This window comes from Pongo pygmaeus, chromosome 19, assembly GCF_028885625.2.
Source record: "Pongo pygmaeus isolate AG05252 chromosome 19, NHGRI_mPonPyg2-v2.0_pri, whole genome shotgun sequence".
In the NCBI taxonomy this organism is placed as follows: domain Eukaryota; kingdom Metazoa; phylum Chordata; class Mammalia; order Primates; family Hominidae; genus Pongo; species Pongo pygmaeus.
This window is the reverse complement of record NC_072392.2, coordinates 74,703,156-74,713,605: the sequence shown is the minus strand read 5'-3', so window position 1 is coordinate 74,713,605 and position 10,450 is coordinate 74,703,156. Positions and strand designations below refer to the sequence as shown.

At 55.6% G+C, this 10,450-nt stretch overlaps 1 protein-coding gene across 1 annotated transcript; it reads left to right on the top strand.

The window, feature by feature from the left end:
- Positions 1-4,944: 4,944 nt before the first annotated feature.
- KRT16 (keratin 16) lies at positions 4,945-7,935 on the top strand. Its single transcript, XM_054457527.2, has 8 exons — positions 4,945-5,552; positions 5,992-6,074; positions 6,212-6,368; positions 6,483-6,644; positions 6,734-6,859; positions 7,163-7,383; positions 7,477-7,523; positions 7,684-7,935. The coding sequence occupies exons 1-8, from the start codon at positions 5,031-5,033 to the stop codon at positions 7,776-7,778; spliced, it is 1,413 nt and encodes a 470-aa protein (XP_054313502.2). The 5' UTR covers positions 4,945-5,030; the 3' UTR covers positions 7,779-7,935.
- The last annotated feature ends 2,515 nt before the right edge of the window (positions 7,936-10,450 follow it).

Here is a 10,450-nt window from a genome sequence, read left to right as displayed (position 1 = left end):
CCACAAAGTGAGTGGGTGGGGGGCTCAGGAGGCCAGAATGGGGGAGCCGCCGGTGTGCCCAGAGAGCTGAGCCAGGGGATGGTGGGGAGACTCGAGCGGCTTTGTCTGTCCAGGCTCCCCAAGTGGGCCCAGGCTGCTGGGGACACGTGCCTGGGCTGGACTGAGGACCCAGCTATGGGACTCATGGAGGGACTCACAGTTCGTCCACACACTCCCTACCCACCGCACAGAATGTTCCACCCCGTCATCAAGGCAGAAGCTGCGGATCTGTGGTTGCCCTTGGAGCTACCACACCTGGTCTTGAGTGATGGACACACACATATGATTCTCAGGCCAGGTCCATGCCAGTGGTAGCCTGCCTCTGGACCCCCCTTGCAGGGGCTGACCTGGCAGCATGTCCGGGGGAGATGAGTGTCCCCCACTACATCCGTCTCCCTGCAGGACATCCTGCCAGGGGAAGGAGGAGACACCGGTCTTGACCCCGAGAGATAGTGCCTGCCCCGAGGGGACCTGAGGGACTGACAACAGTCCCTCAGCCTTTATGCAGTGCGGGTCTCTTGTGGCAACCCAGGTTTTGGGGAGATGAGGGGAACAGAGGGAGCAGAGCCAGGCAGGTCTCCCCCCATGCACAGAGCTGAGGGGATAACTGAGCTTGACAGAGGCCCGTCCTCACCCTGAGCTGTAGTGACCATTTGAATAAACATCCCTGAGAGAGGCCCACTCTTTCTCCTACCCCCCGGGGTCCGCAGCCTTCCCTGGAGGCACCAGCTTCCCGCTCACATTCCTGGGGTGGGGGCAACGGGAGCCCCTCTTGGGGGTTTTCTGAGACTCACACAGGAGTCCGGGCCCCTTGTTTGTGCAGAACAGGCACCCCAAGTGGGCCCAGGCTGCTGAGGACATGTCCCTGGGCTGGACTGGGGACCCAGCTATGGGACTCATGGAGGGACTCACAGTTCGTCCACACCCGCCCTGCCCACTGCACAGAATGTTTCACCCCATCATCAAGGCAGAAGCTGTGGATCTGTGGTTGGATTGTGAAGGGCTATGACAGCCCCACCTTCAGAAGGGGGGCATCAAACATGCAGGAGGGGAGAGGACCCCCAAAGGTGGGCCTGGCACTCACAGATTTCCCCAGATCCTGGGAGCCGTCACGGGGCAGAGCCTGGGCCTGGACCTTTGTTCTCCCCCAGGGACCCTGCTCTCTCTGTTTCTCTGCAGGGCCCCAGTACCCCATCGTGGCCCGACATTAGTGTATTGGGATTGTCTTTACCACCTTCTCTCCCAGAAGACTATGTCTCCAGGGCTTCTCTGTCTTGTTCTTAGAGTCTGAGTGCCCAGCACAGTGCCAGGCACATAGTAGGTGCTTTATAAACACCTGCTCATAAACATAATGCTAGCCACCAGCCTTTGCCAGGTGCTTTATTTATTTGGCCTCGAATCCCCTAATATGCCTGTGAGGCAGGGCTGTTATTCCCATTTCCCAGAGAAGGAAACTGAGGCTCAGAGAGGCTGAATGTCCCGCCCAAGGTTTCGCCCCTGCTTGCCCCGATTCTAGACTGCTCTGTCCTGGCTCAGTGGGGCTCTACTTTTCCTTCCTCCTGCCCTGAAGCCTGTGGCTCTGGCTTGTCCACCCGAGGCTGGGGGCCCTGCAGCAGCCCCCTCTCTCCCCTCAGCTTCTCTGCCCCCTTCCTTAGCTCCCTAAGCTGCCTCCTGCCTTCCCAGCCTGAGTTGGCTGGGGAGCTTGTAAAACAGCTCCACCAGCAAGCTTGTGCTGAGCGGTGCTGATGCAGGAGTTGGAGCAGGGCTGCGAATCTTCATGGGGACTCTGATGATCTGTCTGGTTGGAGAATCACTGCAAGTCAAGGCGTGGCATTGGCCAATGGTGTTTCCCGGCTGCCTCAGGTATGCCATGATCTCATGCCTCATGCTTGACATGGGCAGGACGAAGGAGGGAGGAAGGAGGCAGGGTGTGGGGAGGAATCCTTTGCCTGGAGGATGCCCACCGGGCTTCTCTGTGGTCACCAGGCTTAGTGGTCCTGGCTCTTGGCCACCTTGGGGCAGGTGTGCATCACTGGTGCAGAGGAAACGCCTCCTTCTCCTCCTCTGTCAACTCAGATCCTCTGAGACCCTGCTGGTGACTCCCTCTGCTAGGACCCTTTCGGGGATCAAGGCCAGGAGGACAGCCCCCTCCTCTACTGCTGAGGCTTAGAGGGGCAATGCCTACCCCAGCTGCCTCCTGTGGTGTGAGCATGGCAGGCAAGCCCAGCACCCCAGGGTTTCTAGCCAGGTTCTGTATTTTCCAGCGTTAGATTTCCCTCCAGGGTCAAATGATAAGTTCCTCTAAGGTCAGAGACTATGTCATCATCTCCCTCTTCACCCCCAGCCCCCGAGAGCTGTGCACACGGCAGGTGCGTGATCCATGGAGTTGGCTGAGCAGTTTGGCGCGTTGGTCAGCAACTTCCTGCAGCTTCTCAGCCCACACAGATCCCCAGGTCTGCAGTGCTGGGCTTCTGTATAATCCTGCCCTGACACCTCCTGGAATGGGGAACTTGGTGGGGGCCAGTGAGCCAATGAGAAAGGGGTGTGTGTGCATGCATACGTGATGGGGGCAGAGAGTGAAGAGTTCTCAGAGACTCCACTACAAGAGTCGGTGTGAATCCTGGCTTGGGAGTTAGAGCTGGCTCGAGTCTCTGCTCTCTCACTTTTGTGCTGTTTAACCTGGATAAGGCTTTTGCCCTCTCCGGTTGGGGTATTGATAGCCTTTGGTGACCTTGAAGACTGTTTTCAGTTCTGAGGGTGATGGGTCTGTGGTTGGACCCCAACTCCAGGCCCACCCTGACACCTGAACACTGAGGTTTTTGTCCAAGATTCCGGGGTCCCCTTTGCCCCTCTTTGGGGTAGGGGTGGGAGGGGAGTGTCAGGTTCCTTCTCCCAGGTTTGGCTCTGAAGGCATGTGCATCCGTTCTGCTCTTACCTCTGGGATGAGTGACCAGGGGAGATGTAGCAGCGACAAAACCCTGGTTCTGCTGAGACAAGGAATTGCCTGCCCCAGTGGAGCTCAGGCAGAAGCAGGCTGTCTCTGGGCTTCTCACCTCAACAGAGGCACTGCAGAGCAAGGCCAGTGGCCAGCACCGAGGGATGTCCCACAGCCCCTGAGGAGGCCCTGTCTTGGTGCCCAGACCCCTCCATCCTCCCTCCAGTCCTCGGTACTGGACCAGGCTCTCAGGCCAAGGCCACGCCCACCGTGGGCAGACCTCATGCCAGTGATCATGGGGAGGTGGATGAGAGTTGGGTATACTGGCCCCACCTGCAGGCATGGTGGGAGCCTGGAGAGGGCCAGAGGTCTGGGTTCTAGTTGCAGCTCTGCAACTTAAAGCAGAGTGACTTTGAGTGAATCTCCAGCTGTCTCTGGTTCCCCCTCTGTCCCCTCTGATCAAGAAAATGATGTAAATTTGAGATGCAGAGAGAGAGGGCTCAGGATGATGGAACGGGCTTAGGCAAGGAGAACAGGCAGGCAGGTTCACATCTCAGCTTCCAGTGACTCGTGTCTTGGGAAGCCCACTTACCCTCCCTGAATCTCAGCTCTCTCACCTGAGAACTGGTGGCAGGAATAACGCCCCACTCATCCCCGCTCACAGAACTGTATGGTACACACCAGGCTCTCCATGCATGCCTGAGTGGACCCATGACCAGTGCTCTCCCCCAGCTCAGCTGGATGAATGGAGCTGCCAGGCCCAGCCTGGGATCTGTGGACACAGGAGAGAGAACTGCTGGGAACGGATCCCTGGCTAGTCCTGTTTCTACAGGGTGGAGGGGGGGACTCTGAGGCCCACGGTGGGGTCAGGGGTCACACCTGGCTGTAGTGGCAGGAGGGGGCTCCCTCCCACCAGCCTGCAGGTGGGGTGCCTGTGATTAGGAGAGGGCGGTAGAGGAGTGGCGGAGCTAGGTGTGGGGCTGTGGTGTTCTTCAGCTGGGAGTGTGGGGGGCTCAGGGCCCTTCTTAGGGGTGCGGGAGGGTGCCAGCGTGTAGAGGTGAGTGTGAGTAACAGGTGGCTGGAGGGGCAGGATGGGGAGGCTGAGGGGCAGGGCTGGCCCTCGGGGAAGGGCCGGTGGGGTCCTTCGCGCATGTTTCTTTCTGGCTAGTGGTGTGTCATCCCCTTTTACAGATGAGAAAACCGAGGACCAAGGGGCTATAGGAGCAGCCTGTGCTGTACAGCTGGTAAGGGCAGAGCAGGGACTCAGTGCCACCTGTCTGTCTCCATGGCCAGTGCTGTTTGTATGGTGCACACACTTCTGGAGATCCCGGGGGCTCAAGGCAGCCTCCAGAACTGGAATTAGATCCAAGAGGGGAAAGAAAGTCATAGGATTTTTAGAACCAGAAGGGACTCTGCAGTCACCCAGTCCAGACTGGTCACTGAGGGGAAACAGGCCCAGAGGTGGGAGGTGGGGAGCCTCAGGCCACACAGCAAGCAGAGTGAAGACACGAACTCTGCCCCTGCCCAGAGTGGAACATGTAGGATCCCCGCAACTGCTCCCCAAGACATCCCAGGATGGCATCACTGAGGTCTCTTTCAGCCAAGGCTGTCACTGTAGGGCAGGGAGTTCTTCTGAAGGGCTGACTCACTGCCTGGGGACGCCGTTGCCACAAAGCCACCTGTGCCAAGGCCCTACTGGCCCCAAGGGCTCCAGGAACGGGAGCCTGATTCCCGGCTGCCTAGCCTGAGTCACCACCGACTCGCATTTGTGTGTTTTTCTCTCTGCTCCACACCCCCAAAGCTGGGCGGGAACTCTGAGCCGGCACACAGCAGAGTTGATCCTGGGCTGAATAATCCAGAGTGAGGAGTTGGACGGGACCGGGAGTGATGAAATCCGGAGGGGAACCTGGAGTCAGCAGTTAGGAGGGCCCCGCCTTCCCCAGGTGCATATAAAGGTCTCTGGGGTTGGAGGCAGCCACAGCACGCTCTCAGCCTTCCTGAGCACCTTCCCTTCTTTCAGCCAACCGCTCGCTCGCTCACCTCCCTCCTCGGCACCATGACCACCTGCAGCCGCCAGTTCACCTCCTCCAGCTCCATGAAGGGCTCCTGCGGCATCGGGGGCGGCTCCAGCCGCATCTCCACCGTCCTTGCCGGAGGGTCCTGCCGTGCCCCCAGCACCTACGGGGGCGGCCTGTCTGTCTCCTCCTCTCGCTTCTCCTCTGGGGGAGCCTGCGGGCTGGGGGGTGGCTATGGTGGTGGCTTCAGCAGCAGCAGCAGCTTTGGTAGTGGCTTCGGGGGAGGATATGGTGGTGGCCTTGGTGCTGGCTTTGGTGGTGGCTTCGGTGCTGGCTTTGGTGGTGGCTTTGGTGGTGGTGATGGGCTTCTGGTGGGCAGTGAGAAGGTGACCATGCAGAACCTCAACGACCGCCTGGCCTCCTACCTGGACAAGGTTCGTGCTCTGGAGGAGGCCAACGCCGACCTGGAAGTGAAGATCCGTGACTGGTACCAGAGGCAGCGGCCCAGTGAGATCAAAGACTACAGTCCCTACTTCAAGACCATCGAGGAACTGAGGAACAAGGTAGGTGACTTGGTGTATGGAGCACTGAGAGAGGCTGGGCTATAGTGGCCCTTGGGATACCTCTTTTTAGCAATTACACTTTACAAACAGGGAGACTGGGCACCTTTGGGGAGTGGCCAGGATCACCCAGGGAAGTGGTGGCAGAGGGTCCCTTTTCAGCATCTCTGTGCCTGGACTGGGGCTGTTACCCTGAATCTCTTATATCCTGCAAGGGTTCACCTGCAAGTTCAGCTTCCCTGTCTTGGGCCCAGGAAGGGGGTGATCGGGATGGAGTGCATCCCTACGTACGCTGAGCTGGTGAAGAAGGCATGCCAGCCCTGCCAGCCAGAAGACTTCCAGATTTGGGGCGGTTCCTTTTGCCCCTTTCTGCCTTTCATGCTCAAGTAGTAAAGTAAGGTCCATGGCTGACCAGGGCTCCTGTTCTCTATCCCCACTCCAGATCATTGCGGCCACCATTGAGAATGCGCAGCCTATTTTGCAGATTGACAACGCCAGGCTGGCAGCCGATGACTTCAGGACCAAGTGAGCAGCCAGCATGGTGGGCTGGGGGCAGAGGGCAAGGGACAAAGAGTGGGGCTGTCCACCCAGCAGGGCCAGCAGACCCGGAGCCTCAGAATCCTTAGGGCTGCACCCTGAGGACCTGACCTCTGTCCTGCCAGGTACGAGCACGAACTGGCCCTGCGGCAGACTGTGGAGGCTGACGTCAATGGCCTGCGCCGGGTGTTGGACGAGCTGACCCTGGCCAGGACTGACCTGGAGATGCAGATCGAAGGCCTGAAGGAGGAGCTGGCCTACCTGAGGAAGAACCACGAGGAGGTGAGGTCGCTGCTGGCTTCCGGGGTGGGAGGCTGGTTTGGTGGGGTTGCCAGATGCACCCAGGGCCAGGAGAGGAGTCTGCTGAGCTGACTGCCTCCTGCCATCCCTTCCCAGGAGATGCTTGCTCTGCGAGGTCAGACTGGTGGAGATGTGAATGTGGAGATGGATGCTGCACCTGGCGTGGACCTGAGCCGCATCCTGAATGAGATGCGCGACCAGTACGAGCAGATGGCAGAGAAAAACCGCAGAGACGCTGAGGCCTGGTTCCTGAGCAAGGTGGGGCTCGGGCCCCCTGTAAGCCTGCAGCACTTCCCAGCCAGGGGCTTTGGGAAAGCCTCACCTTTCGCTCTGCTTTCCTGCCTCAGACCGAGGAGCTGAACAAAGAAGTGGCCTCCAACAGCGAACTGGTACAGAGCAGCCGCAGTGAGGTGACGGAGCTCCGGAGGGTGTTCCAGGGCCTGGAGATTGAGCTGCAGTCCCAGCTCAGCATGGTATGGAGGACCCGGCACAGCAGCAGCCCCCAAGTCACCAGTAATGGCCACCACCCCCTCAACAAGCCACAATCTAGTTCCACCTTTCTTTTCTCAGGATGGGACCAGGGGACTCATGGGAACCGTTATATAGATAGAGAAACTAAGCCCTAGAATAGTGGGCTAGCTTTTCTCCATATTGTCTGGCCCATCAGTACCCCAGCTGGGATCAAAATCCAGGCACCTCTCAAAAAACATGCCCAGAGACCTGGAGAAACAGGAGTGACCACCTCCATTGACTCTTTTTCTCTCTCTCACTTGCAGAAAGCATCCCTGGAGAAGAGCCTGGAGGAGACCAAAGGCCGCTACTGCATGCAGCTGTCCCAGATCCAGGGACTGATTGGCAGTGTGGAGGAGCAGCTGGCCCAGCTACGCTGTGAGATGGAGCAGCAGAGCCAGGAGTACCAGATCTTGCTGGATGTGAAGACGCGGCTGGAGCAGGAGATCGCCACCTACCGCCGCCTGCTGGAGGGCGAGGACGCCCAGTGAGTCCCAGGCCCCTCAGTTCTGCCTCCCAGATCCTTTAGCCCCCTGCTGTTTTCAGCACAACTGACTGCCCTGCCTTTTCTCTCCCACAGCCTTTCCTCCCAGCACGCATCTGGCCAATCCTATTCTTCCCGCGAGGGTAAGGCTCCTGAGGCTCCTCGGCACTGCAGCCCCTCTGCCTGTTTCCATGGAGTGGGGGCTGGGCCCTTCTCCTCAGAGCTCCCAGCCCTCCCTTCTCCCTGCCCTGGAGTCGGCTTAGCTCTCAGACCCCTTCTCACCTCCTCTTCTCTCTCCCCCAGTCTTCACCTCCTCCTCGTCCTCTTCGAGTCGTCAGACCCGGCCCATCCTCAAGGAGCAGAGCTCATCCAGCTTCAGCCAGGGCCAGAGCTCCTAGAACTGAGCTGCCTCTACCACAGCCTCCTGCCCACCAGCTGGCCTCAGCTCCTGAAGGCCCGGGTCAGGACCCTACTCTCCTGGCGCAGTTCCCAGCTGTCTCCCCTGCTCCTCTGCTGGTGGTGGGCTAATAAAGCTGACTTTCTGGTTGATGCAAACCTGTGTGATCTCTGTTCTTGAACTGATGGGAGGAGAATTGCAGGTGCTTTCTGGAAAGCTTCTGGAGCCTTGAAGCCTGAAAGATGTGGGAAATGGGACAAATCTCAGAAGATCTTGAAGGGTCTTCCTGGAAGACCTCCATGCTCTATGGAAGTGGGAGGTGGGACACAGGATGGGGGAGGGTCCACACGTGTTGACTGACACCATGGAGGCATTCTACAGAGGTTATTTATGATGTTGTCCTTGCAACCCTGTGAGGTGGGTGTGGTCAGGCCCATTTTGGAATTGACAACCCCCAGAATTCAGAGTTTCAGTAACTTGCATAAAATCATGCAGATAGTAAGTGGCACGGCTGGAGCTCAAACTCAGTTCTGTCTGTCTGCAAAGTCCATGCCTTTCTTTTAACACTACTCTACCTTTTTAGGTATTTTAACCCAAAGACTCCCACGCTTGAATCTTAACTCTACCCATGGGCTCCCCCACATCTGCACACAGTTTCTATGTTGGAGGGTAGAAGGGAGTGCTTTCTGCCTTGAGAACGGTGTCCTTGTCAGACCTGAAATCCTCCTTCTCCCAGCCTGCTTCTCCTCACACCCCATCAACTCCTCCTTCCTCATTCCCCTCAGCTGGTGAATTGCGTGCTGATGAGCACCCTAGGAAACAGCTGCTGCCCCATGGCCATTGCCATGTTCAGATCTTCTTCCTCTCTCCCTAGACCTGGGCATAGCCTAACTGGGTCCCCTTGAGAGTCAATCTCATCCACATTCAATTTCCACTGAATGATTTCCACCAGAATGTGGTCAAGATCAAGAACAAGGGTGAGATCAGGACTCCCCTGTTTAACAGCCTGTGATGGATCCCATCCCCCTCCAGCACTCAGCCTTCAGTCTCAACCCAGCTTGGTGTACTCCTGCCCCTCCTAGCTCCAAACCCCTGAGTCACCCCTACCTGACTCGTGACAGATATGGCCCATACCTCTCAGTTGCCGTTCCTTCTTACTGGATGCCTTCCATATTTTAAATATTTAAATTAAAAAAAATTATGTATGTACAACATCATAAGACTTTTTTTTTTGGAGATGGAGTCTTGATCTGTCGCCCAGGCTGGAGTGCAGTGGTGCGATCTCGGTTCACTGCAAGCTCCACCTCCCGGGTTCACACCATTCTCCTGCCTCAGCCTCCTGAGTAGCGGGGACTACAGCCACCCGCCACCACGCCTGGCTAATTTTTTTTTGTATTTTTAATAGAGACAGGGTTTCACCATATTAGCCAGGATGGTCTCGATCTCCTGACCTTGTGATCTGCCTGTCTTGGCCTCCCAAAGTGCTGGGATTACAGGTGTGAGCCATGGTGCCTGGCCAAGACTTTTTTTAAATTTTTTATTATACTTTAAGTTCTAGGGTACATGTGCACAATGTGCAGGTTTGTTACATAGGTATACATGTGCCATGTTGGTTTGCTGCACCCATCAACTTGTCATTTACATTAGGTATTTCTCCTAATGCTATCCCTCCCACAGCCCCCTACCCCCTGACAGGCCCCTATGTGTGATGTTCCCCGCCCTGTGCCCATGTGTTCTCATTGTTCAACTCCCACCTATGAGTGAGAACATGTGGTGTTTGGTTTTCTGTCCTTGTGATAGTTTGCTTAGAATGATAGTTTCCACCTTCATCCATGTCCCTGCAAAGGACATGAACTCATCCTTTTTTATGGCTGCATAGTATTCCAAGGTGCATACGTGCCACATTTTCTTAATTCAGTCTATCATTGATGGATATTTGGGCTGGTTCCAAGTCTTTGCTATTGTGAATAAGACTTTTTTTTTTTTTAATGAAAAAGCCATCCCCCGACTGGTTACCACAGCTCTGTTCCTGCCTCCCCCTTTCAACTTCAGCTGTTTCTTTAGGGATTTGTTTCCTTACTTCTAAATAACAGGCTTTACCTTGTTACTGTTTGATTTTCCTGTTTCAGTTTTTAATCACTTGACTTCTGGCTGTGAAGGATGAGGATGTAGATCTGTTATACAGCATTGCGCCTCCCCACTTCTTTTTTAAATATCTTCTTCCCACCTTCTCAATATATTCATATTTTTGTTAGATAAATGTTTACATTATTATGACTATTTAAATGTTATTCATAGTCAAACCATATATTATACTATATTACATTTTATGCTATATTAAATTTCCTTGGAATAAATATCTCTTTTTCAATTTGCCTAAACTTTCTATGTATTGATCATTAATTTGTTTCCTGATTCACTGCTGGAAGTATAAATCTCCTCAGTATTTTAGAGCCCTGGGTGTTCCATCAATTTCATCCTCATGAAGATGTGTCTCCTAGGGCCTTCTGTCCTGCTGTTGTCTGCTCTGGGTGCTGTCTGGGTCTCCTGCTCAGCTGTGATCCTGGTTCCTATCTCTCTTCACCATCATCCTGAAATCCCTTCTTTTTCCTGTGTTGCATTCCTTGTTTTCTGGATCCAATGTCTTCCTCCTGTTTTAATTTTTCCCTTTGT